Source organism: Capricornis sumatraensis, chromosome 21, assembly GCF_032405125.1.
Source record: "Capricornis sumatraensis isolate serow.1 chromosome 21, serow.2, whole genome shotgun sequence".
NCBI classification, from domain to species: domain Eukaryota; kingdom Metazoa; phylum Chordata; class Mammalia; order Artiodactyla; family Bovidae; genus Capricornis; species Capricornis sumatraensis.
In genome coordinates, this window is record NC_091089.1 from 46,000,843 (window position 1) to 46,027,816 (window position 26,974).

Below are 26,974 nucleotides of genomic sequence, written 5' to 3' on the forward strand. Positions count from 1 at the left end.
ACCAGGCTACTCTGTCCATAGGATTTTCCAGGCAAGAGTACTGGAGTGGGGTGCCATTGCCTTCTCCTGAGTAGCCCTAGAAAAATGTAAAAACTCAGGTAAAACTACTGTCTTTGTCTCTCTGGTTCTGTCTCAGGCTCTGAACTTGGAGTTCTTTTGTTATTTTAATTAAGTTGGGTGTGGTTTTGACTCTGCTTTTTCTCTTTCCAGGGAGAGTAAGTGTGCCTGAGGAATTGAAGTTTCCTCATGCTTGCTGTGTTGGCATTGCTTCACAAACTTACCTCAGTGTCCTGAACCCTGCTGACCGCTGGCTGCAGGTCAGCATCGGGGTTCTCAGTGTCAGTGTTGACGGTGAAAAGGTGAGCTCCCAGGGTCTTTCTCCTGATTGAGCGGTCACCTTAAGGTTGATGCTGGGCTTCTCCTTTCCCTACCTCTCCCTTGATGAAGGGAGCTTGTCCCCGCCCTGCACTTGACACAGAGGCGTTGGAAGGTGTCTTTATCTTGGTTCTCCTTTTGTTGTAGTACTTCTGGTGAAAGTGAAACCTGAGTTTGTTTCTGATATTACCAGATGTTACTGTTTATTTATTAACCATGATACTTCATTGTCACTTGTTTATAAAATCATGTAAATGTGCTTTTTGTGCTATCTTTAAACCCCTGACTGGAGCTCTGAGTTCTGGTCTCTGCTGGTTTTGTTCAATGTGATTGAATATAAATTGCTGCATTTATCCAAAAAACCAAATCAAAACCGCCAAAAGAAACAAGTTACTGTTGGGACCTATACCTGCTTTTGGTAAGTGAATTTATCTGGTTGTGTTCTTACATGATCTTCTTCTTTTTTTAGTATCTATTTATTTATTTACTTGGCTGTGTCAGGTCTCCTAACTTGGAATCTTCATTGCATCATGTGGACTCATTTTCAACACGTGGGTTTAGTTGCTTTGGTTCATATGGGAGCCTAGTTCCTTGACCAGGGATCAAACCCACATTCCCCATATTGCCAGGCAGGCACTCGACCAGTGAACCACCAGGGAAGTCGTTTACATGACGGTTAGAAATGCCTGGAAACACAGTTTCAACATGAGAGTAGGAGTCTCTCACATGATCAGTCACAGCCACTGACTTCTAGACTCTAGACCCTGTGGGCTTCAGCAAGTGGGGAGGATGGGAAGCACTGTCAGCAGCTCCTCACAGATGTTGGTGGGCAGGTTTTCTCTTTCCTCTTAGCTCCTAGTGATGACCTTGATTTACCTAATTAATAAGATTGTACCCTCTCTCCTTTTTCCTGACTCTTCCCCTTTGATCCTGAGGGCACAGGAAAACAAGTGGCTGGAGAAATGGTTGAGGGTGAGAGGTGGTGAGATTGGAGGGGCATGTAGGAGGTAATGTTGTCTCTGGAAGTGGGAGTAAAGAAGATTTTCATTTAGGGTGAGGAGGGAGGGATTTGAATGAGTCAGAATCATAAACTTGGAGGCCTGCAGAGGAACCTTGGAAATGAGTCTGCACATAGCTGCAGAGACCAGGTACCAGCTGACGTCCAGGGTGAGAGGTGAATCCTAGGGTGATGTCCAGGGCTGAAAGTGCTGCCATTTCCAGCACCCTTTCAAAGAAAGTGGAGGTAAAAATAACTTCTCTTCAGAAGTCCTTATGGGAGTTCCCTGGTGGTCCTGTAGTTAGTATTTGGCATTTTCATTGCCTCAGCCCGGTTTTAGTCCTTGGTTGGAAAAGGTCCCACAAGCCATGTGACGTAGCCAAAAAAAGAAAAAAAAAGTCCTGATAAGTTTGACTGGTTTTATTTTTCCAGATATCGAATTATGAGACATGGGTGCTTTTGTAGAGCTAACGTGTAGATTTGGTAGCTTGACTGAAAATAGATCTTAAGCTCATTATTTTTTCCTCCTGATTTTCAGTGTGAAGTTATTTCTTAACAGACCACATGTCTCTTCTTTTTAAGGTGGATTTTTCAGCTTATCCTTGTTTAGTTTTCAAGAATAGAGTCATCATAAGACCTCATGCCACAGAAGAGATTAAAGTGCTCTTCATACCATCTGATCCTGGGATCTTCCGATGTATATTCAGTGTTGCTTCCTGGCCATTCTCAGCCGACGCAGAGACCGTGGCACAGGCGGAAGCCCTGGCCAGCAGGGTTGTCCTCACTGCCATTGCTGAGACTCCCATGATCGAGGTGACTGTCTGTGAGTGAGTCTTTGTCACAAGTGGTATTTTAATGAGACTATGTAAACCTTAGAAGTAATATTTGGGTAAAATGAATTTGTGGATGAGTGTGCCAGAAAGTTACAATCAAGCTAAACATTGGTTCTTAATATCTTCTTATTCCAAAATGTAAAATTCTTTCTTGGAAATCCCTGGTGGTCCAGTGGTAAGGACTCTGTACTACCGCTGTCAAGGGTATGGGTTCAGTCCCTGGTCAGTGAACTCAGGTCCCACAAGCTGCAGAGCACTGCCAAAAACAAGACACTTAAAATTATTTCTGTTGTTTTACAGAAGCACAGTATACTTGCTAAGAAGTGTGTAAACAAAGTATAACATTAAACCCAGTTTTCCAGCTGGTTTCCATTCTGTAGTTTGACGTGTGAGGGTAAAGCACTGCGTTCAGATTCTTTCCTCCAGTGTTTTCCGTACCTGAAAACATTCCTATTCTACAATCTCCCCTTTTCTGGAAGTGAAAGAAATTGGGTCTAGCCCAGTTGGGACAATGAAGTGCCTTCTGGATAGGAGGCTGCTTAGGACAGTGGCTCTTTACCCTGGACATTGAAATAACTGGGGGGTTTTAGGTGCACCCCAGTGCCTCGTTCCACTCACACCAGCTAAATCAGAATCGTGGGAGGGGGAGGATGTGGCCAAGTAGCAGTGATTTCTAAACCTCACCGGATGATTACAGACTGTAGCATTAGTTAACATGTGTGACTGCACATGCAGTGTCTTATTCTTATTGGTTGTGAGTAGAATCAGAACTAGCACCCTGAATACGATTCGGGAACCAGCGAGGGGGTGGGCTGGGTGCAGAGCAGGATGAGCAGAACACTCTTCTGGATGATTAGAGACTGAAGGGCCTGCGGTGGAACCTGGTGTGAGTTCAGCCACCCTCACTGGGGCTCTGAACTGCTCCCACCGCACCCATTTTTTTCTTTGACTCAGAGAAGCTCGAACTGTGCTTCTGTTTCGAGGTGAGGTAAGGGTGGGGTTCCCCGAGGAGGTTGATGAGGACCTTGTGGGCCTCCTTTCTTGCATGCACATGCTTTTCTTTGTCCTCCCTGGGGCTGTGCTTACTGCCTGGGCTTAGCAGTTTACTTGTCCATGGTGTGGAGAAGGAAGTAGAGGTTGTGGAAGTTCTGTTATTACAACTCTTAGTGATCTTTACATTATGCTTAAGTGGCATTGTATGAATTTTTCAGTCAGCTGTGCCATGCTTGTTCCAGGGTAGGGACTCTCAGCTTTGGCACCATTGCCATGTCTGACTGGGTGGTTATGTGGTAGAGGCTGTCATGTACAGTGTAGGGATCTTAGCAGAGCCCTGGTCTCTGCTCACTGGGTGTCAGTAGCATCTGTGTTCCCCCAATTGTGATGCCTTTACCAAATTACCCCTATTTGAGACAGTGTCATTGACTTCCTGTGTTTCCGTACATTCCGCTGACCAGGCTTTTGAACCTGTCCTTAAACAGACTACATTTTTTTTAATTACTTTATTTTTTTTTGAAGGATAATTGCTTTACAGAATTTTGTTGTTTTCTATCAAACCTCAACATGAATCAGTCATAGATATACATAAATTCCCTCCCTTTTGAACTTCCCTCCCATCTCCCTCCCCACTTATCCCTCTAGGTTGATACAGAGCCCCTGTTTGAGTTTCCTGAGCCATACAGCAAATTCCTGTTGACTATCTATTTTACATATGGTAATGTAAGTTTCCATGTTAACTCTTTCCATATATCTCACCCTCTCCCCGTGTCCATAAGTGTATTCTCCGTCTATTTCTCTATTCCTGCCCTGTAAATAAATTCTTCCAGTACCATTTTTCTAGATTCCATATATATGTGTTAGGATACGATATTTATCTTTCTCTTACTTACTTCACTCTGTATAATAGGTTCTAGTTTCATCCACCTCATCAGAACTGACTCAAATGCATTCCTTTTTATGGCTGAGTATTATTCCATTGTGTATATGTACCACTTCTTTATCCATTCATCTGTCGATGGACATCTAGGTTGCTTCCATGTTCTAGCTATTATAAATAGTGCTGCAGTGAACAGTGGTATACATGTGTCTTTTTAAGTTTTGGTTTCCTCACGGTATATGCTTGGGAGTGGGATTGCTGAGTCATATGGTGGTTTTATTCCTAGCTTTTTAAGGAATCTTCATACCGTCTTCCATAGTGGCTGTATCAATTTACATTCCCACCAACAGTTCAAGAGCTTTTCTCCACACTCTATGCAGCAGCTATTGTTGGTGGACGTTTTGATGATGGCCATTCTGACTGGTGTAAGGTGATATCTCATTGTAGTTTTGATTTGCATTTCTCTATTAATGAGTGATGTTGAGCATCTTTTCATGTGTTCGTTAGCCATCTTCATTTAGCTATGGAGAAATGCCTGTTTAGGTCTTTTCCCCACTTTTTGATTCGGTTGTTTGTTTTTCTGGTCTTGAGTTGCATGAGTTGCTTGTATATTTTGGAAATTAATCCTTTGTTTCATTTACTATTATTTTCTCCCACTCTGAGGGTTGTCTTTGCACCTTGATTAAAGTTTCCTTTGCTGGGCAAAAGCTTTTAAGTTTCATTAGGTCCCACTTGTTTACTTTTGTTTTTATTTCCACTACTCTAGGATGTGGGTCATAGAGGATCTTGCTTTGATTTATGTCACTGAGTGTTCTGCCTATGTGTTTCTTTAAGAGTTTTAAATTCTGGTTTTACATTCAGACTACATTTTTGTAGCAGAAACAAAAACTAAGTAGTATTTGAGGCTGTCGTGTTTTGACAGGCTCAGGTAAGTCACACTTAGTGGATTGGTGTGCTCCTTGGAGTCATGTGACTCACTTGAAGAAACAGTGATGGCTGTGTCCCAGCCCTAGGGACTGCGATTTTGCTGGTCTGGGGTGCCATTTGAGCCAGCGCACAGACAAGCCTGGGGACCTCAGTGTAAGGGGTGGTTCAGCCTTAGCCCAGTGGGGCAGAGCCTTCCCGGAGGAGTAGTTGGACCTGAAGGTGCAGCAGGATATGATGGGGGAGCTATGTCCCCAGGAGAGGTGGTTCAGGGACTTCACACACAGGCTGCATCTGTGAGACTGCTCAGTAACCTTCCTGACTTGTTAAGAGGCTGTCCCAGGTGGCTGTAGCGAACATGACATTTTAAGTATGCATGCTTTTATTCTGGCTCTCTGTGGCTGCTTGCTGGCGTGTGTTCCCTGAGGAAACATGTGAGTGCCTGTTATTGCTGACGTGCTGTTGTTAGATTGTGAACTGTTTGCTTTCTGTGTGGATAAGAAGTTCCAGTTTTGACTCTCATGCTTGTGTGACTGTTGTTGAGCATCATTTATTGTGTCTGTTAGCTGTCCTGGCCTCCTCTTCTCTGAACTGCCTATTCATATTTCTTGCCCATTTTTATTTAGTTTTGAATGTCTTTATAAATTTTTGTAGATGTTCTTTGTATTCTGGAGTATAAATCCCTGTCAGTAGTTATGCTTTGTGGTTATTTTCTCCCATTTCTTGGTTCTTCAACACTATGGACTTTTTTTCCCACTTTGGTTGTGCTGAAATTTTCAGTATAACCTAGTTAGCCAAGAACCTATCTCCCACACATAAAACAAGGCTTGATTTTCCTCTCCCCCAGAAAAGTAACCCTTGGAAAATTACTTCAGATTCACTTCTTGAGGGTCAGCGTTAGCTTTTAGCTTTTCTGTGACCATGTGAATGGATGTCCGTGTGGAATGTCAATAAAGTCACTTGATAGAACTAGTTTTTTTAAAAAGTGGGGGAGACTGAGAAATTGAAGCATATCCAGGGATTATTCCTGGTGCTTTGTAAATGTTGGATGTTACGCATTGACCTTTTAGATTCCACTCTAAGAAGCAGTGTGGTAAGTGGTCAGGTGAGAGGTCTGGAGTATTACATGCAGAATCAACCAGGGCAGCCTCCTGTGTTCTGTGAAGGAGGGCTTCTCTTGGAACTGTGTCCAGTGACAGCATCACTCGGAGATTTGAGGAGTGCTGTGGGCTCAGTGTGGATGCACGTGGAGACTCGGCTTTGTGGGCACATGAAGGCAGCACTACGTCCATGGTAGCGAAGAGCCTAAGAGCGTGACTAGCAGTCCTCTCAAAGCAGCCTCAGCTTAGCTGTAACTTTGTTCTGTGTAGTATATTTGGGTACATGGACTACATTAAAAAAAATTTTTTTTGGTAGAAAGTAGCAATTGTAAAGTAGCCCTTGGAATTTCAGGTAAGCTTACCGTTAATACTGACTATTTGTGGCTAGAAGGGCAGTGATATAAACTGTCATATTTAGTAATATATTGTTTCTATAAATCCCTTTTCCCCCCATAATTAGGTAGAAACAGAAAAGAAAGGTGTTCTTGATTTTGGCGACTTGACTTACGGAAGCTGGAAAGCTCTGCCTCTAAAACTGGTGAACAAGACACATGCCAACATCCCCATCAGACTGATTATCAGTGCTGTAAGTGCGCTACTCATGACGGATCTTTCACAGAGTTTCGTGGACAGGTGGTGTAGGTACAGCTGGTAGCATCCTTGGCTGACTTCTGTCAAGAATTTCAGTGTTTTTGTTAAGGCTCTGTGAACAGATGTAGCCTCCCACCAGCATGACACCATTGGCTCTGCTGAAGTAGCTCCTCCTGTTTCTGACAGAATGCTGTGGCCTGGCGCTGCTTCACCTTTTCCAAGGAGCCCATCCACGCAGCTATGAGAGCATTGCCTTATGCCCACGCAATCGCGCAGCTGGCCGCCCCTTCGGTGATCAACCACATGATGCCTGCCAGTGACGATGGACAGGTAACTGGGAGGTGGAGGGACTGGTTTAGAGTTAAGAAGGAAGTCAAGTTCCAAACTACTTTTCTCTCACTATATATGCAAAATTTTTTTTATTTTACAGGATCCAGAATTTCTGGTAATTTGGGTTCTTTTCCATAGTCCAAAGAAACAGATCACTTCTTCAGGTATCATCTTTACATTTTATGGTATTTGCTTTACTCTGTAGCTAAATCAACTAGCAAGTTGAGGCTTATTTCTTCCATCAGTGAATGTGTCAGATGTTCCCTGTAATTTGTCAGATATTTTATGATGTTTTAAAATTGGGCAGACAGCGTGCTATTGGTGGGTAACCTAAGCAAGTATCACTGAAGACCTTTTGGGATCTTTTCTCTTAACTGATGTTATCTCATCTATCAGATATTTTCTTCCTTTTTCTCCTCCACTCATTTCTGTTTCTTTCTGAGTTCTTTAAAGAGTCATTTCACTTAAGATTTTTTTGTACCCCCAAGGGCATAGTGTTGGACCATGTGTGGTATTTAGGATTAAATAACTGTTGTCTGAACTAAAAGAATGACCTTTTATAGAGATTCTAGACTCAGCAGAAGAGTTTTTGGCAAGAGTCGATATAGAAGTTGATAGTCCAAACCCCACACCAGTCATTAAAAGCATCAGTCTTCGAGCAAGAACAGGAATTGCCCGCATCCATGCCCCAAAAGACCTCCAGGTACCCTGGGCTCCTCCCTTTGCTGTTATCATATGTCAACATTGATTCCATGCTAAGTATGATATTTAAAAAATGCCTGCTTTATTCTGTCCCCTAGACTCTGCACTTGTTTGCCAGTGTGGCTTCCTCAGCAAGGCAGTGCTTACCTCTGAAAAATGCTGGGAATATTGATGTCTACCTGGATATCAAGGTAAGAAATTGCATTGGAGATGGTAGCTTATTCTCTTGGACTGAGATGATCAGTGACCCCTCGAGTTCTGAAGATTGCTGTCCGCCGATCTTGTCTGGGGCTGGGGAAGTTGGGGGGTCAGGAGGAAGAATCAGAGCTAGTGTTGTCCAAGCATAAGGCAGATGACAAAGAACTTCAGCTGGGATGCCTCACATTGTACACACAAGAACTGAGCCCCAGATTATTTCCTGAAGACGTGTTACCCTGTAGCTGGTGGGGTGGAGGACAGGATCCACGTGTGTAGATGTCACTTATGATGTGTTTGGGTGTGTGAGGAGGTGTTCACAGTCAGGAAGTAAGGACGGGTGGGGCTCTGGTGGACAAGGAGGAGGGAAGATGTATGGTTGTCAGTGGGAGACAAGGGCATGGATGGGTGAAATCTGTGACTTATTACGTCAACATTTAGATCCCAGATCAAGGAAGTCACTTTTCAGTGGATCCAGAGAAACTATTCCTTAAACCTGGAGAAGAGCATGAAGTTATAGTTTCATTTTCTCCAAAGGATCCCATGGGCTGTGAGGAAAGGTAATGTAAAGCTGTTCACCATGGCGAGTTTGTGCTCTGGTCTGTGGCTAGGAGGACAGAGAACATGCTTCACTTTGCGTGGCAGACAGCACAGATCTTTCCTTTTGCCACAGACCTTCACTGAAAATCTCCTTGTAAACCAACTGACTAGAAAATAAGAAATCACTATTTTCAAATATATTTGAAAGTATTACTGTGTTTGTCACTGACCTTTCCTCTCCAAGGACACCATCTGTTGACCTTGTCAGTTGTTAAAGATATTTCCCCACTCCTTCAAATGCTGAGTGAATATCACCATACACTGGTTAGAGCATCCTTGTCACCAGCTTGTGAACTTGCCTGGTACATATAGCTTAGCCCAGCCGCCTCCCTCCGGGGTAGAGTCTCCACTCAGAGGCTTTCCTCAGCCCTACCCAGATTCCTCACCTGTGAACTCCTCTCCTCTGCACTCAGGCACTTGCCTGTCTCCTTCCCCACTGTCTTCCTCTTCTGGGACATCAGCTCTGAGGAAGAGCACGTGTTGTGTCCTCAGCACCCAGCTCAGGCTCTTGGATGAAGGAAGTGGGTAGGACAGTAGTTGCTGAAAGAATTGAATTCTGAACACTGAACTTAGATGGTTTTCTTTGCTAGGATCTTGAAAATATTCGTGCAGCCATTTGGCCCTCAGTATGAAGTGATGTTAAAAGGTGAAGTAGTTTCTTCAGGAAATAGGCCTCTGGCACCTGAATCTCTCACCTCAGATGTTCCTTCAATTTTATCCAACAAGCAGTTTCTGGCCTGGGGAGGTGTCCCCCTCGGTAGAACACAGTGAGTATGCACAGCAGCTGTCATCACTGACTGCTGTTCTTCGCTGTCTCCATGATGACCATGTTCATGTTCTCAGAACTGAAATAAAACTATCTTATATTCAGTATTCATCCTACCATGAATTCCTATCTTTTAGTTAAATTTTTCATGTTTTTAAAATACAAGCCAAAAAAATTAGGTTTCAGTTTTCTTAAGCTCTTTGGTGAATTCTCTGCTGATGACCAAACTTAGGCAGCTACAAGTATCTTGGTTCCTTCTCTGGAAAGCACTGGGGGCTGGTGGGAAGAAGGAACAGCGATGTTGCCTCTTAGAGGCTTTTACGGTCCAGCTGGTGAAGGGTGGTTTTCCATGGGCAGCTCTAGTGAGAGCACTCTCAGCTAGACTCCTGCACTGTCCTGCATGGCCCTGGGTTTTAGGACCGTCCTCCCCAGCGGCTCCTGTGCCCATGCAGCCAGCCCATCTCTGAACACTGCACTTGGTTTTAATTGGCTTTGTTTTTATGAAAAAAGTTTTTTTCTGCAAGTCTTTCCCAGGCAGAGTACCTGTGGAAGGCTTTTCTTTGGTGTGCTAATAACCAAAGGTCTTTGATTTTACTCTGAGGTTAGTTAAACTCAGCAACATTTCCTTTTTAATACAAGGTACACAAGGCATAGACCACAGCTTAGATAATTTAACTGTTAATTTTCAAAATTTGTGTAAAATAGAGATTTATTCACGTATTTTCTCTTCTCTAGTGAAGAGAGAATGCATGTATTTGCAGAGGCTGGAGGATTTTCATATTGCCAGCCAGCTGCAGTGCTACTTGCATTATAAGTTTTTTAAAAGTTAGGTTAATTGCAGTATGCTGTTTAAAAGACTACTTTGTACAGATGAACCTCTTAAAGTAAAAAATCTGTACAATGTGCTTAGGACTCTTGTTTCCATGAAAGGTAGGTTTTGGAGCTAAGCATGGTCTTGACTAAATGAAATAGTTCATCTGTATTTTCTGAAGACTATGGGCTGGTGCATGGGGATCACCCACAGAGATGTTATGGGGAGGGAGGTGGGAGGGGGTTTCATGTTTGGGAACACATGTAAGAATTAAAGATTTTAAAATTTAATAAAAAAAAAAAAAAAATGAAGACTATTTTGTAAAACAGATAATTCCTACACATAGAGTGTGGATAAGGGCAGCTAAGGAGCTGTAACAGGAGAGATTAAACTGAAAGTCCTCTCCAATGTGGTGAGTCTTGAGTGCACGTTCTCAGAAATGCGGAGTTCCAGGACTGTGGAGCACCACCCACGTGGCTCAGGCAGTCTGTCTGCCTCAATGCATTGCAGTCGGTTTTAACTGGTTTTGTTTTTATGATTGTAGCAGCATCCATGGAAGAAAACCACATTTAAAATGTGCCATTGTTTCTAGGCTTCAGAAACTAGCTTTAAGAAACAATTCTGCATCTACAGCCCAGCATTTACGCCTGCTTGTCAGAGGACAAGACCAGGACTGCTTTCAGGTTTGTGGAGTACACGGCCCTGTTCTGTCATGTTCTTTTATGTTCAGGCTGTCTTGCGTTGTTCATTCTTGAAGAGTCTGTGTTACTGGCATGTTTTGTTTGTGCTGCTGCTCTGGTGCTGCTGCTCTGTCTTACGCAGAGGTTGTTTTTGAATTGTAGCTGCAGCACACTTTTGGCTCAGAAGAGCGATTGACCAATAACTGTGAGGTCAGGATTCGTCCAAAAGAAGACATTTATATCTCTGTGTTGTTTGCACCTACTCGCCTGTCTTGTATGTTGGCCAAACTCGAAATTAAACAACTTGGAGTTCGATCACAACCAGGTGTTAAGTTCACGGTAAGATAATTTTGCTATTTTTTCTCCCATGGAGTTTATGATGTATTGTAACTATTGGTTCAGTTCAGTTCAGTCGCTCAGTCGTGTCTGACTCTTTGTGACCCCATGAATCAGTTAAATGTTGGTAAATACATGTACTCTTTTATAAGTCAAAATATGTGATTGGTTACCTAGGTTTACAGACAGATTAGAGAATAATTATATACCTTGTAGAATTGTCCATTTTAAAAGCAGCCACCCTAGTAATCCTGTAAAATAGGTCTTGTCTATTTCATTTTGATTTGAACTTCTCAGGAACCCATTGTTTGGTTAAGTCCAGATTGAACTGTTTAAGTTGTTGATTTTCCAAGTAAATTTTCTTCTTTCAGTTCAGCAGGGTGTGTCCTGACATTACTTGTTAGACTCTGTTCTACACACTAGGGATACACAGGACTTTTCTGTGTTGTTTCTTCCCAGCATAATTTCAGAAGATTTCAAGTCATTTCTTTAGCTAGATTCAGGGCGTTAAGAGAGAAAAGTGATAAACCCTGGAGGGGAGGAAAGAGGGACAAGGTAGTCAGGTGAAATCCAAGCTCTGTGAAAGCAGCTCAGAACCGAGCAGCTACCTGGCAGTGGAGCTGGGACTGCAAAGCTGGTCTTTGCCCTGGTGTCACAGAGGAAAGGTGGAAAAGTCACAAGATTAACACCACCTAAAGGTTTTTTAAACAGAATAGATACTTTTGGCAAATCTAACTGTATTTGATGCTAAAGGTGGACACATGCTCTGTGGAGCTTTTCACGTGGCCCCACGAGCTGTGATGTGCAGAACAGCCTGCAGAGTGGTGGTTCTCAGCCACCAGGGCACACTTGGTGGTTTCTGGAGACATTTGTGGTTTTCACAGTTCGACTTTTGGTACCTTTTTTTGAGTGGAGGCCAGGGGTGTGGCCAGACACCCCCACAGTGCACAGGGCACCGCACATTGGATGGCCCACCCCAGGGTCCACTGTGCCAAGCCTGAGGAGCCTGCTCTAGTTGGGTTTTTATTTTATTTTAGTTTTGGCTGTGTAGGCTTGAGGGATCTTAGTTCCCTGACCAGTAATCAAACCCAGTCCCCCAGCAGTGGCAGCACAGAGTCCTAACCACGGGACCACCAGGGAAGTCCCTGAGAAGCCTGCTCTAGAGCAGATTTCTGGTTGAATCTTTGGGTCTGTGAGCATTACTCAGATTTCATTTTATTTAATCTTTCTTGATCTTTTAACCTTTTAGTCAGTAGTCATTTGTGACTTCCGATACTTTGAAAATACAGGAAGAATACTGGTATTGAGTGTTTTAAAAAGCTGATTCTCCTTGTTTTCTAGCTTCTTATATAAGATTTACTGGCAAGTTTCTATGGGAAAAGAAAAATCAGAAATATTTTTGGCTCTTGGAACCAACAGAGCTCACCGTGGATGAGGTGGACTTTTCAGGAGTTCAGATCTGAAGCCCTTTAAATGCTGTTAATTTTTACTACAAGGCAGGCAATACTGAGGTTTCATCAACCTGAGTTTAATTTTTCAAAATGTTATTGTATTTGATACATAACAACTTGAAATAAGCCACTGATGTTTTCAAGTTTGCAAAGGATTCTTTGGAATTTATTTTAATAATTAGGAATGAAAGAGCATATTTAATGGAGTACATTTAAAGAGTTTGGAAAGTTTGTATCCTTGCAGGGTATCTGTTTCCTGCACTCCTATTTATAGAGTCTGTTCTGTGACTCCTGTTTCCTGGTGGTGCTGCATCCCTGGGGGCCCCATGGCTCAGGGTGCCGAGTCTACCCTGGAGCCTCCACTCTGCACCCCCATGGCCAAGCTGGCTGTCCCCTGAGCCCCATTTGAGTTCTGGCTTCTCTTTGGCACACTACTGACTCTTCTGGACCAAAAGTTAAAAAGAGTATATGCTCATAGATTTTTCTCCCCCCAAAACTTTTCATATTGGAAATTTAAAATTACTAGAAATATGAAAGAATTACTTGGCAAACATTCACATACCCTTGCACTTAGATTTTACACTTAACATTGTGCTGTATTTCTTCTGTCACATATTTAATAACCATCTATCAATTTAACTTTTGTATGCATTTAAAGATAAATTTAAATTTCAGTGTCTTTCATGCTGAACACTTCTTAAGCAAGCATACACTTATTAAGCAAGCTTATCAATACTAATCTTATTTTTCCTTGTCATCTAAGCTTGGTTTCTGTAACTGAAAAATAATTATTCTTGGGGTATGGGAAGGTAAATAATTTTGCAGCTCTTTGGTTTGTTTTTCTCTTAAAGCAGAGTCTTTACTATAGGTAGGGTTTGATTGGCAGTGAGGTAACCATTAGCCAAAGTACACAAAGATGAATAATTTTAATTTCAGTAAATCTGTTTCATTGTCTTCTCTGACTGTAATTTGCTCTTCTGTTTTCTGCTTACATAAAAATAATTCCAGATGTTTGTATTCTGTTTTTAGATACCTTTGTCTGGATATGGAGGCACAAGTAACCTCATTTTGGAAGATGTTAAAAAATTATCTGACAGTTACATGGTAACAGTGAATGACTTAGTGCCTGGCCAGGAAAGTAGAGTTGTTATTTCTGTCCGTAACACTGGCTCTCGAGCAGCTTTTGTTAAAGCTGTAGGTTTTAAGGATTCTCAGAAAAAAGTTTTGCTGGATCCTAAAGTATTAAGGATTTTTCCAGACAAATTTGTGCTGAAGGAAAGAACACAGGAAGTAAGTATGAAAGTATCTGCACTAAAAATACGAGCTCATTTTTAGGTTCAAGTAAAAATTATGTATTTTATGGCTAAAGCTAACATCTTATTTGAAAGGAATATAGGATCTTATCTGATCTTGGAGGTGCTGTTTATGTGCATCAGTGTCTGCAGCCACTGTTTGTGTTCCTGTGACATTTATTCAGAGTGAAATATTTAATATTCACTCCTGATTTTTTTCTTGGCATCAGGATGTTACTATAATATATAATCCATCAGACAGAGAAAGCAGTTGTAAAACCACCACAGAACTGTCAACTATATACTTTTTTGGTGGAGATGAAATTTCACGTCAGCAGTATCGAAGGTGGGTTACTTACCTTAGACCATGACGGGGAGCATTCATGGAAGTATTGAAGCCTTAGCACTGGTTGGGATTTGTAATTTATGGAAGATGTTTTACTACTTATTAGTGAACTGGCAGATGAACAGTTTTGGTAAAATTTGTGTGACCGATAAGCTACCTGTAGGAGAGATACAGGTAGAAATAGCTCATCTCCAGGTTTCCTCGCAGTAAGTGTCCTTTTCTAGACATATATATAGTGGCCTCTGCTCCTTTGTTCAGATAGGACCTTGGACTTCATCCTTGGACCATCTTGATAATGATGGCAGATCAGTTTCAGAAAAGATTTAAAAACTACTGGAAGAAAGTATATTGTGTAAACACACCTGACATGGAACATTTCTGAGAGTGTTGAGAATTATTTGAATGGATCAAGCTGTATTTTAGACGTTGTAGAGTGTTTGATTACTTAAAGCTTGTGCTTCTAAAAAAATTTAGTATACCAATTTAAATGTAGTTTTATATGCTGGCATGTTGTCAAATTTTTATTTAGGTCTAAGTATGATTTAGACTTATTTATGAGTTGAAATCGGAGTTCTTATGTCACAAAATCTTTTTCCTTGCCTAAAGCTGGTATGAGGTGAGTGGAGGTCATGCCAATTCATGGTTCATGGGAAGTTGCTGCCTCCTGGGAGGGTGGTGTGTGTGCGGGCCAGTCTTGCTTTCTTCCAGTGCTTTGTGTCGTGCTGTGTTTTCTCCTGATACACGTTCAGGAAACAGTAGTGTCTGTGGAGGACTATTAGAATGTTTAAAAAGAGTTTAGTAATGAGTTAGTATATAATAATAGCACAGACCAGATGTGAAGGGTTCAACTTGGAACGTGGTTTTGTCTCTCGGTTGAGTATTTTAGAAATAGAAACTGACATTTGGAGAAATTAGATCACAGTTTTTTTGGTTTTTTCCCTTTCTCTCTATTGGAGTATAGAAATCAGTGTACTGCTCTATAAATCCTTTTTGCCATTAATTTATGGTAATCAGATTTCTTTGTTTGTGAACTTTTCAGTTTTGTAGAGAAATTCACCTTTCAGTTCTGTCACCTCAAAAGTCTCTAGAACAAGTCAGACAGACTGACAGAATTACATGGCAATTTAAATGTTTTCTTTAGATGCATTATTTGTATCATATTTTTTCCTGAGACAAATTTCTAACTGACCAAATTATCACAAATATTATAAATGCATGACTTGAAAAGAATCTGATTTTTCTTCTTTCTGCTCTTCTGTCAGAAAGTTGTTGCTTTTACGTGTTTAATTGAAAATTATGATGTATATATACCACCACGTATAGCTTTTAAGGGAACATCCAAAACAAGTTTTCTTTCTAAAATTATCTATATTGTGAATTAAAGCATAATATCTATGTATTAATGCACCATGATGTCAGTGGGATTTGCCAGTCATTGCCAGATGCATGAATAAAATCTAATGAAGGTTTTTTGTCTGTAAAATGCCTTTGAATAAAATCTCTACGGATAGAGCTATGCTGCACATGCCGGAGGTGAGAGAGCAGGTCTTGCCCAGTCAGAGCGTGCTGCACAGCATCGACTTTGCAGAAGCATTTCAGGACGAGCTGCTTGTAACTGAAGGTGAGAGTTTCAGTGTATTTTATTTTAAATGTATTTTCTTATTTGGCTACGTTGGGTGTTAGTTGCAGTGTGTATGATCTTTTGTTGCAGTGTACGGGTTCTCTAGTTATGGCTCCAGAGCATGTGGGCTTAGTTGCTTTACAGCAGGTGGAATCTTTGTTCCCTAACCAGGGATCAAACCTTCATCCCCTGCGTTGCAAGGTAGATCCTTAACCATCAGACCATCGGGGGAGTCCCTCAATATATTTTAGATCTTTTGGGTCCAGTGATGTGATATAAAGAAGTGTGTTGGTTTAGATGTGATATCAGACTGAATTAGTCACAGCTCTGCTGTATAACTTCGGATAGATTACATCACTGAAATTCAGTTTCCTTAGCTATAAAGTGAGAGGAATAATATTTGTATTGTCTGCACAGAGTTCTTGTGAACTCTTGTGAGTTCAGATGAGAGAGCTTTGCCTTGTAAATGTTAGATATTAATATGTTATTGTACTTAGTGTTTGGGGGACTTGTGGGCAGAGAATGGTCATGATTAAACTCAAGTTATTACTACTTAAGGTTTCATGATTTCACACTTATGCTCATTTTGAGATTTCTCTGCTCTTGTGTTGGGTGTGCAGTTGTTGGAGGATGTGATTGTGGTTGAGTGACTCTAATCTAGATATTTAGACCTGTTTGAGCTAAACAGTTCAAGTGTTTAGTGGTATTTATTACTCATACAAAATATAAGAATGGAGACATGCAAATTGTGTAAAAATACGTGTACAGATTTTCATCACAGTGTTCATTAAAGGAAGAAGTTAGAAGTAACCTAAATGTCCAAGAGTAGAGGATTGTTTAATCTTGCAAAAGAATATTTTTAAGCCATTCAGACAGTATGATTCTGTATTAAGTGACATGAAAAGCTCCTCATTTATTAAGAAAAAAGTTATTTTTAAATTTTGCATGTAAGATCTCCATATGGTAAAAATAATATCTTATTTATAGTTAAGTGGGTAAAATTTGCAGGAGTATACACACCAAAATACTAAGAATGGTTATATTCTGGTGGTAGAATTTCAGGCAGTATTGTCTTTTCCACCAAATTCTGTTTTCTGGTTTTTTAATGATGAAGTGCATACTCCTGAAGTGGGAAATGATAAGGGAAAGGGTATTTATTCCTGTGTAGAGGTGACAGAGAGTAGTTTATGACCTTTCGGGCAGATTGGGAGTCTAGATCATCTGCTTCAAGGGTGGGTTAGTTACAAAGAGTGGAAAGATTGAAAACGGCTGGAAAGAGTCTTGGGTTTGGAGCTGAACCTCACTTCATAGCCCCACCTCTGCCAACTCGGCTCCTCCAAGCTTCACCTTGCATGTCCGTCCTCAGAGGAAGGAAGAAGCCATGTGGCAGGGTTAACCTGACTGTGCCCTGGACGCCATGGTATAGCAGCAGTGAGTCCCGATGAGAACGGGGCCACGTGTACAGCTCTTGGCTCAGCCACAGGACTGATTGGATGGACTTGGTGGGTGGGGAGTACAGGGCACGGTCACAGGGGTGAAACGTGCATGCAGCCTGGCCTCTGGGGGCTAAAAGACCAAGGACAGGTGGGGAAGTGCAGCAGGAAAGTTCTGACAGACCCTTTGTAGGGCTCAGGGGCCTGAAGAAGGGTGCCCTGCTAAGAGAGCGGGGAGGGGTTGTGAGGAAGAGAAGATGTGCACCACTGTGCCTGGAAAGGTACGTTCTGGCAGAGGGAGCTGGTGTGCAAGCATTTGGAAGGGGATGTGTTAAGGGTCACGCTGACAAACCCAGCCAAGCGCTCAGGTAACCTGCTGAGCTCCCCTGCATTGGGGCTGAGTGGGGGCTTCAGGTGGGTGGGCCCTCAGGCACCAGGCTGTACCCCAGGGTATACTGGCCTCCTGGAGGTACTGTGCACGCTGCCCAAATGGAGGGGGAACGCAGCCCACTTGGTTTTGTGTTAATTGGTATAGTGGATCCCCATGAGAATATTGCAACTGAACTTTTTATATGATTATTTCGAAAAACATTTGTTTGAGCATATTACTGTGACAAGCATTCATAGTGATCTTTTGTAAAATGTGTAATGATTGTGGCAAATAATTTCACAATTAAGCTTTATAGTCAAGGTATCTTAATATAAATTTCAATTTATACTTCCTGTGTTCTTTCTGAAGTTTCATTTTAAAAATATATAATTCTTAATATTTAATTTATATGTAGAATACAGGCATATTCTCTGAAAATTTCTTGTATGTATGCATTCATTCAGGCGGGTTTATCTCTAGATAAACTGTCTGATCAGTCTAAATACATGCAGTTATGCTAACACCACCTGGTTTCTGGATTCGCTGAGGTTAAGTGTCTGTGAGGCAGTCTCTCAGATCCTCGCTTCAGATGCTGCATTCTGGAGTTGAGGTGATGCTGCCTCTGAGCACTGCCGAAACTGAGCAGGGTAATTTATGTCAGGGGTCAGGATGCTTGTTGTTATGTTACAGTAGGGGAAGACTGCAGTTCAGGGCGGGAAGGGAGGTGGCCACAGTTCACCGCTGAGCACTGGTGCCGCTGTCACTAGGGCAGAACCTGGGCTGCAAGTCACTGATGCTGATCTGTAGGGTCAAAATCTGAGTGTCACCTTACCCCAACTAAGAAAGTACAAGAATATATGTAAATGGTGTGATTGTGTGAAGATTCATGTATTTCACACATTATTTTCTGTTTCAGTGTATGACCTTCCCCAGCGGCCCAATGATGTCCAGCTCTTTTATGGTAACATGCGTAAAATTATACTTTCAGTAATTGGAGAATTTAGAGATTCCGCTTCCAGCAGAGAATTTCTCCCACCTTCTGCCAAACCTAGCTTGGAATTCAAAAGGTAAAACTAACAAAACATCTTTCACCAGATTTCAAGATTATTTAATTCATAGTAGAGCTGATCCTTTCCCTTATACTTTGTGCTTTTTGTCTTGAAATGTTTATTTCAGCTTTATTTTTAAAATTGAAATAATTTAAAACTTACGGAAAAGTTTAAAAATAGTATAGAGAACTTCTATACACTGTACAGAAATTCCCTGGTTGATGACATTTTATTATTTTCCTTTATGTATATGTGGCTTTCTCTGAACAAGGTATTTAGGAGTGAGTCGCAGGCATGATGACCAGTCAGCCCTGAATTTGCTGCACATTAACCCCCTCATAGCCATGGCAGACCTGTCAAGGTTAGGACACTGACGTGATCCAGGACCACCGTCTGGTTTGTGGATTCCCCATGTACCTGCAAGTTCCCCAGTGGTGCCCTGTGTAGCTAAGGCAAACAACAGAAAGGACACTGCCTCTTTCCACTTCCTCTTTGGTCCAGAATCTGAGATTACGCGTGTGTTTGGCTATCTTGTCCCTTTACTCCCTTTCAATAAAGAGAGTTCCTTGGTCTTCTTTTCACGCCTGAGAAAACACAGGGTTGTTTAGCAAGTAAGATCTACAGAGTCAAAGGCGTTATCCAGAGTGAATCTTTGGTGCTGACTTGGGATGAAATAAGGAGAACCTGGGACTGCCCGTGGTCCCCTTTGCGGCATCAGCTCTCCGCTCTAGCTTAGGTTTAACACCACATCCGTAAGTTCTGGATTGATATGTGACACAGGAGGGAACTATTTTGATCATGAAAAGTATCTCATATTTTGATAATTATGTAACCTGTGTGAAATTTTTCAAACAACTGTGACACATAAATTAGTAAGTTTCATATTTCTTTACCGCGGACAATGGGAGACAGACAAGGTGCTGTGTCAGGCCTGTTGTAGGTAAGGACCTGAGTGCGTTAGCTGTGGGATCTGGCATTCGCAAGATGACAGGTGATTTGACTAAGCCATCTTTCTTTATTTCTCCTGGGCTTTCCCTGTAAAATGGGAAAAGTAGGCTATAGGCCAGGGACCTTGCTGTTCTTACAGAGTGCAGGCCAATTACTTAATGAAATAGTCTTAATTTCAGTGTCAACTTCAGGACATGCAGAGTGATGCTATTTGTTTCTCAGCGCAGCGTCTCTGCTGCTGAGCAGTGCTGCTTGTCCCATTACTGGGAAGATTCTTGCCAAGTTTCTCTACTGTAAGGTTAGTTAATAAATATCTTGAAGGAGTGTTACAGTAAGTGACTTAAAAATGGTAGATGATCTTCCTTGCCAGACTTCATGTGCCCAGTGAGGATGGATGGCATCCTGACCCATGTTATTCCTGTCTTGGCTGCTGACTGGTGATTTTCTGATCTCACCTTTCTTTCTCCATTCTGTAGTTATCTTTCCATTCTGAGGAAGGAGTGTCCTTTTTCCTCTTATTCACGTGTTTCAGGGTGGACTCAGATTCAGGACCAGTCCCCTTGTCACTATTTGGTTCCCTGAGCTGCTCCCCAGTCCTGTGCCTGTGCCCATAGCACCTGTGGGCACCTCCTTATCCACAGACTCATCCTTCACTGCCTTACAACCTGGAAACCTGGATGCGGGCAGCAATGTGCTCATAGTTGTTAGTATTATTAGCTTTGTGAAGCCAGTTATCATTATTCACTTAAAGATACACAAAGAGTTCTGTTGTTTTTCTTAAATTCTTAATATTGGGCATTTTTGTAGTAAATCTTATACTTCAAAAGTTAAAGCAAGGAAGAAATTGTGTATTCTAATTAAAGATTAGTAATATTTAACCTGGCTTCCCTGGTGACTCAGTGGTAAAGAATCTGCCTGCCAATTCAGGAGACACCAGAGATGGGGGTTTGATCCCTAGGTCTGGAAGATTCTCTGGAGAAGGAAAGAGCAGCCCACTCCAGTATTCTTGCCTGGGAAGTCCAACTGACAGAGGAGCCTGGTGGGCTACAGTTACAGTCCATGGGGTTGCAAAAAGTTGGACATGACTGAGTGACTAAGCACTTACGCACACATGCACACGCAATATTTAACCTATACTGTACTTTATTTTTTATACATTGCTTAAGAATACACAGTGGTAAGGATTTTTATTTGCTGAAAAATATATAGTATATAGTGTACTTGAGGTTTTATCTGTTTTCAGATTTATGAGTAATACAAAAATATGACACAATCTGCTTTTTATCATTTTTAATCTCTTTTCTCTCTCTCTAGTGAATCTGGCAGTTGTGAGGCACATGGTGGTAACATTTCTTTGGATGTTTTGCCAGTGAAGGGTCCTCAGGGTTCTCCCCTTCTTTCACAAGCTGTTCACCCACCTCAGGATAACTTGGCCTCAGAGGAAGTATGGGCTGTCCACCCTGAGCACCTAATCTTGGTTGCTCCTTCATGTGAGTGTGTCCCCAACGGCAGGACAAAAATCTGTCTGGGGCCCTGGCTGTCCCTGCTCTGTGCACACAGCTCTTGTAGGGAACACCAGAGTGTTGTCCTGACATGAGGCCATGGACGCCAGGCCAAGCTCCCATGAACAGACCCTTCCTCCTGCCACCCCTCCCCACTACCCTGAGAACTCAGTTGACACTTGGCCTCTTACCCTTAGCATTGGTACAGTTGGTCCAGAGGAGGAAAAAGGTCTAGTACCTATGTCTGTGCCCAAGATAACGCAAGGGTAACAATTTCCAGGTTTTGTTTTTTGTCTTTGCTCAGTATTGATCTTATTCAGTATCTTTGTAGTTCCCAAGATTGAATGAAGATCTTGCTTTACCAGGAATTTGAAATTTCTGTCAGGGGCAGTTGAGAAAGCAAAATAAGTTGGTATTATAGTATATTTATGTAGGATTTGTTTTTGCTATTTATTAATCTTGGTCTTTATTATTAATGCTAACTGTGAGTAACATTTTATCTGCTGTCATAGGTGATACAGCAAAAACTGGACGTTTCCAGATTTTAAATAACTCTATTAGGTTGCTGAAATTTGAGCTGTACTGGCCAGCACACTGCCTTACAGTGACTCCACAACATGGGTTTATCGCACCAGAGTAAGTATGACCTCCTTGTCCACTGGTTGTTATTCACATGCTTCATAGGCCATTTAAACTTAGTAAGATTTTGCAGTGTGCTGACTCTACAGAGCACCGTTCGTGGTTCTGTGGGAACCCACTGAGTTCAAGACTCATACTGCTTAGCAGTGGGGCCCATCCACAGCCAGTTATAGTATCAGCCTAAGAGAGTCAAGAGCTGAGTGAGACGGGAGAGAATTCCTAGAGTGAAATCTCCTGACACAGCTATGCCTACAGAGTTACAGCATGGGATACATCTGTGCACGGGGTGAGGGTGGTAGTCCCCGAAGCCCCAGTGGTCCTGGCTTGTCACCTTGGGCCTGGAAGCCTACTCTGCTGGTTTTGTCTAAGGACATTTTACAGACATGGCTTCCTGACTTCTGCTGTGTCTGAGCTATAGTCTAGCTTACCGTTTTCCACAAAGGATTAAAAAGAAGTCTTCGGGGGCCGAGTGGTAATGAGCCACTGCCCCCTCTGTGCAGCATGGTTATTGTGCAGCATGGTTATTGGTGGGGTAAGCTTCAGCTCTCCAATTCCTGAGAACAGTCCCAACTGGCACAGAACACGCACACCTGAAAGTTGCTTCACATTTGGCAATAGCACCTTTGCACGAGAGCAACTTGGAATCTGTTTTCTTTGCTTTTGCAAAATGATGGCGTATGGACTTCAAGAGAGTTTATTTGACCAAGACTGGGTTGAGGTAAGGTTAGGGACACTCAAGAGAAAGGCTTCTGGGACCAAAGCAGTCAGTTAAGTACTTGCTTGTTAATGGGTGAAAAACTGGAGGTGACAGGGCAGGTTGTCCACAGCAACTGGTACATGGCCCTTCGTGTTGCGCTATTAGCTCAGCTATATTGGATGTGGGTATAGATCTCTCTTGTAACTGGTAGTGTCTCTTAAGTGACAGATCTGGTCACACTCCACATTTCAGTCTTTGTCATCCCATAGCTCTTGAGCACAGTGAGCACAGAAACCTGACCCACTGCGGGGTCTCTTCTCCCCACCCCCATTCCAGTTACTCTCTGCAACAGTGACAGCTTAGAGTATTCATGGTAATGGTCTTTCTCTAGAAATATTTAGTTTGAATTACTGTATAGATGTATTTCTGTGGTGTGGTCTGTTTTCACATGAGCTTTGCCCTCAGGTTCTTGACTTTACACCACTCAGCTTTTTGTCAGTCACCAAGTTGGGATTGAGGTAAAATCAGATGTACATGGGAGCTCACCTCTGTTCTCTGCTCTTTCTGAACAGTGGGGAAACTGTTGGTGGTCATTGATGGTGCAGTGTTTTAACTCTTGTGGTTATTGCTGTTACTACACTATTCTTGGTTCTCAGTATTCAATTCTTCTTTTAAGGAGTAAGATGCAAATTCTTGTGAGTCCCAATTCCTCCTTATCCACAAAACAGTCAATGTTCCCGTGGAGCGGCTTGATCTATATACACTGTGACAATGGACAGAAGGTACTGAAAAAAATTTTTTTAATCAATATTTTTTTTGCAATTTAAATGTTATAATCCCATTGATGGCACTTATATTTCACAAATCAAATTGAGGTCCTTTCAGCCCAAACAGCTCATGTAACTAGAGCACTTAGTACAGATTTTTCCACCAGTGAGCTGAGTAAGTTTCCTGGTGCAGCAGTGGGGAGTAGGGCCTGGAAGCCACCATTAACTTGGAAATTCTGCTTTGAAAAAGAGGGGAGTAGGGAAAAAAGAACAAGTCAAATAGCTACTTTGGGATCTGAATAGACTTTACTTTCTAAATTCATCAGTGTTTCAGTTGTTTGGCATTACTTTTGTCTACCATGATTAAAAAATAGGAATTAAAAAAAACAACAATAATTTCACTTTGTGTCATTTCAGAAAATTGTGAAGGTTCAAATCCGAGAAGACTTGACCCAAGAAGAACTTTTCACTCATTTGACCTCCAGCCCACTTGGAATCCTTTCCCAAGAAACCGAGCGTGCAGTTAATCTGGTAAAACCAGCAACAAAACCACCTTCCACAAAAGTTGAGCTAAGAAACAAGACAGTTACTTTTCCTCCAACAGAACCTGGTGAGACCTCAGGTATTGTATCACAAGGTTACGTCTTCAAATGTTGATAGGTGGGATCTAACGGCTCCTAGTTAACCGTAGTTCGAGACAGTGTTAACTTCAGGAGAAAGTCAGCAGTTCTCAGAAATTGTTTCAGTGACCAGCTCAATTCAAGGAAGCTACAACTAGGCCTTCAGTTCAGTTCAGTTCAGTTGCTCAGCCGTGTCTGACTCTTTGCAACCCCATAAATCGCAGCACGCCAGGCCTCCCTGTCCATCACCAACTCCCAGAGTTTACCCAAACTCACATCCATCGAGTCGGTGATGCCATCCAGCCATCTCATCCTCTGTCATCCCCTTCTCCTCCTACCCTCAATCCCTCTCAGGCCTTTAGTAACTCTCTCTATTCCAGGAGGCTTAGGCTGTTTGTCAGAGCCATCCTTTCCTAACTCTCACTAGATCTTTGACCAGAGCTGCTGCTAAGTTAGTGGCCAGAGAGGAGAGGAAGGTGGTGGAGCCAGGGCTCATCCCTTAGGCTGTGACTTCAGGTTCTGGGCCTGCGTTGCCTGCTCCACCTCCACCCCAGCCCAGCCCTCCATCCAGGGCCTGAGAATAGTGAAGTGCTGTGTGAAGCTCCTCTGAGCTTCCTCAGGGGCCTGGAACGGTGCTCTGTGCTTCTTCAGTACGTGATGAAGAAGATGCTTTAGTCCCTCAGTAACTTTTCCCTTTGGTTAAATACCAGATAGGGCATCTGTCAAACAGGACTTAAAAAATAATGTCGAAATACAAGATAGAGCTTCTAGGTTCTTAACAGAACCTAGAAAGTTAGGTTCTGTTAGAACCTAACAGAAGTTAGAAAATAGTCTTTGTTGGACTCAAAGGGATCTGATTGTATTTCTTCTCTGTGGTAAGGTAATCACAGTATTTATCACATATTATCATACGGATCTGCTTGTTTACTTACCCCTCAAAGAGTTTGAGTTGTGAAATGTGTTCCTTATAGGAAATTATCTGGAACTTGAGAATCATGGTGACACGGATGTGAGGTGGCACCTGTCATCTTTAGCCCCACCTTATGTCAAGGTCAGTGATAATTGCCTTGAATATACTGATTTTAATGTTTATGTAGGATGTTTAAAAATCTGGATTAGGACCATAGGTTGAGATTACTGGGTTTTTGTTAATCTGCTTCATTTACTTGATTATTTCTGTGGGTGGAACTAACCTGCCCAGTCTGGTTCACACAGTGGTTTTAAGAGTCAGGCTAGAGAATGTATGTGAAAATATGTGCTTGCTCTGTTCAGTTCTGCCTCCTGCAGCCCGGTTTTTTATCTGAAATAATTTTATTCTGAAAAATATATATAGATTTTATCCCAGACATGTGTGTGTGTTTCTTTCTCCTGGTTCTGAGTGCAGCTGTGTGTTGGAGGCAGGGCTGAACTTCACTTGCCAGGGAGTCTTAGCCTGTGTGCCCGCATGTGGTGTCTGCCAGCAGGCACCGCACAAGCTGCGTGCATGGTCACATGTCACATGTGATACGGCCTCTCTGCTCTCTTCTTGGTGTGACCATCATGGTTCTGAGCCATAATGTTAACAACATGTGTGCAAAAGATAGTGCTGGGCCCTCTGACAGGAAATGAAGTACTGATATTGCATGGGGGTGTTGGAACGCACACTCAGCAGGGTTCTTGAGGAAGCAGTAGTCTTTCGACGAGGGAGCAGTAGTCTTTCGACGAGGGAGCAGCCTCCTATAGAGTACTGCAGCTGGGGGTGGGAGGAGGGTCTGTGTCCAGTGAGGCCTGGTGTGAGTGGAGCCTGGGTGCTCATGGTCTCCAGGAAACGGGTTTGTCCTCGATGACTGTGAAGGCAGTGGTGTCACTGTGGAACTGATCTGTTGACTGTTTGTTTTTTTAAATCTGATTGTTTAAATGGTGTCTTTGTAGGGAGTTGATGAGAGTGGAGATGTTTTTAGAGCTACCTATGCAGCATTCAGATGTTCTCCTATTTCTGGTGTACTGGAAGGCCATAGTGTCCAAAAGGTGAGTTCTGACATCTTTTCATAGCCGTCTGGTGGGAACACAGTGTCAGTTGTCCAGGAGTGCCTCGTTTCCACCCAGAAGAGTTCACTCCACCTGGATGGTGCTGCTCATAGCCAGGCTTCTGTGAAAGTGGCAGCAGCACAAATCTGCACTGTGCTCCTGCGGCAGGACATCTTGCTAGGTAACAACACCATGCTTGGTGTGTGACTGGTGCTCACTCATTCTGGTGTGAGCTTGTCACCTGGCTAGCCTGTGCTGGGAACATGCTTCCAGGGGACTGATCCAGACAGTGGTTTTGTCAACCAGCCAGTCAAAAAGCTCTACCAGTGCTGACCTTGCACTCTAAAATAACTTTTTTAAAGGATTTGCACTATTTTAACATTGTATTTCTATTTATTTGGATTATAATACAATATTATGTAAGTTATAGATATGTAATATAATGATTCACTATTTTAAAAGATAATAATCCATTTGTAGTTTTTATACAATATTGGCTATATTCCTCATGTTGTATAATACATCCTCCTATCAATACCTTATTTTATGCCTAAATAGTTAGTACCTCTTAATCTTCTACTCCTATATTGCCCCTCCCCCATCCCCACCAGTGACTGCTAGTTTGTTCCATACATCTGTGAGTCTGCTTATTTTTCGCTTGTATTTCTTAGAGTCCGTATATATAAGTGATATCATACAATATTTGTCTTTCTCTCTTTTTTCACTTGGCACAATGCCCCCCAGATCCACCCATGTTGCTGCAAATGGCATGATTTTATTCTTTTTCCTGACTGATATTACATTGTGTGTGTGTGTATGTGTACACACATACCATACCTTCTTTATCCATTCATTTGTTGATGGACTCTTAGGTTGCTTCCATATCTAGGCAATTGTAAATAGTGCTTCTGTGAACATTGGGGTGCATCTGTCTTTTCAGTGTTTTATTTATGTATTTATTTTTTAATAAATACTCAGGACTGGAATTGCTGGGTTATTGTTGTTTAGTCACCAAATTGTCTGACTCTTTTGCAACTCCATGGACTGTAGCCTTCCAGACTTCTCTGTCCATGGGATTTCCCAGGCAAGAAGACTAGAGTGGGTTGCCATTTCCTTCTC

At 42.2% G+C, this 26,974-nt stretch overlaps 1 protein-coding gene across 1 annotated transcript in view; it reads left to right on the forward strand.

Moving 5' to 3' along the window:
• The window catches only part of CEP192 (centrosomal protein 192), a 96,428-nt gene that overhangs the window by 56,629 nt on the left and 12,825 nt on the right, over positions 1-26,974 (forward strand). The window contains exons 24-44 of the mRNA XM_068993662.1: positions 211-359; positions 1,955-2,185; positions 6,563-6,688; positions 6,880-7,023; positions 7,124-7,187; positions 7,587-7,726; positions 7,824-7,916; positions 8,362-8,480; positions 9,111-9,287; positions 10,690-10,780; positions 10,940-11,116; positions 13,594-13,854; positions 14,087-14,202; positions 15,714-15,823; positions 18,543-18,693; positions 20,938-21,113; positions 21,638-21,761; positions 23,138-23,243; positions 23,646-23,850; positions 24,820-24,899; positions 25,760-25,855. Coding sequence (XP_068849763.1) covers positions 211-359; positions 1,955-2,185; positions 6,563-6,688; positions 6,880-7,023; positions 7,124-7,187; positions 7,587-7,726; positions 7,824-7,916; positions 8,362-8,480; positions 9,111-9,287; positions 10,690-10,780; positions 10,940-11,116; positions 13,594-13,854; positions 14,087-14,202; positions 15,714-15,823; positions 18,543-18,693; positions 20,938-21,113; positions 21,638-21,761; positions 23,138-23,243; positions 23,646-23,850; positions 24,820-24,899; positions 25,760-25,855 — 2,936 coding nt within the window. The remainder of the gene's footprint in view (positions 1-210; positions 360-1,954; positions 2,186-6,562; positions 6,689-6,879; positions 7,024-7,123; positions 7,188-7,586; positions 7,727-7,823; positions 7,917-8,361; positions 8,481-9,110; positions 9,288-10,689; positions 10,781-10,939; positions 11,117-13,593; positions 13,855-14,086; positions 14,203-15,713; positions 15,824-18,542; positions 18,694-20,937; positions 21,114-21,637; positions 21,762-23,137; positions 23,244-23,645; positions 23,851-24,819; positions 24,900-25,759; positions 25,856-26,974) is intronic.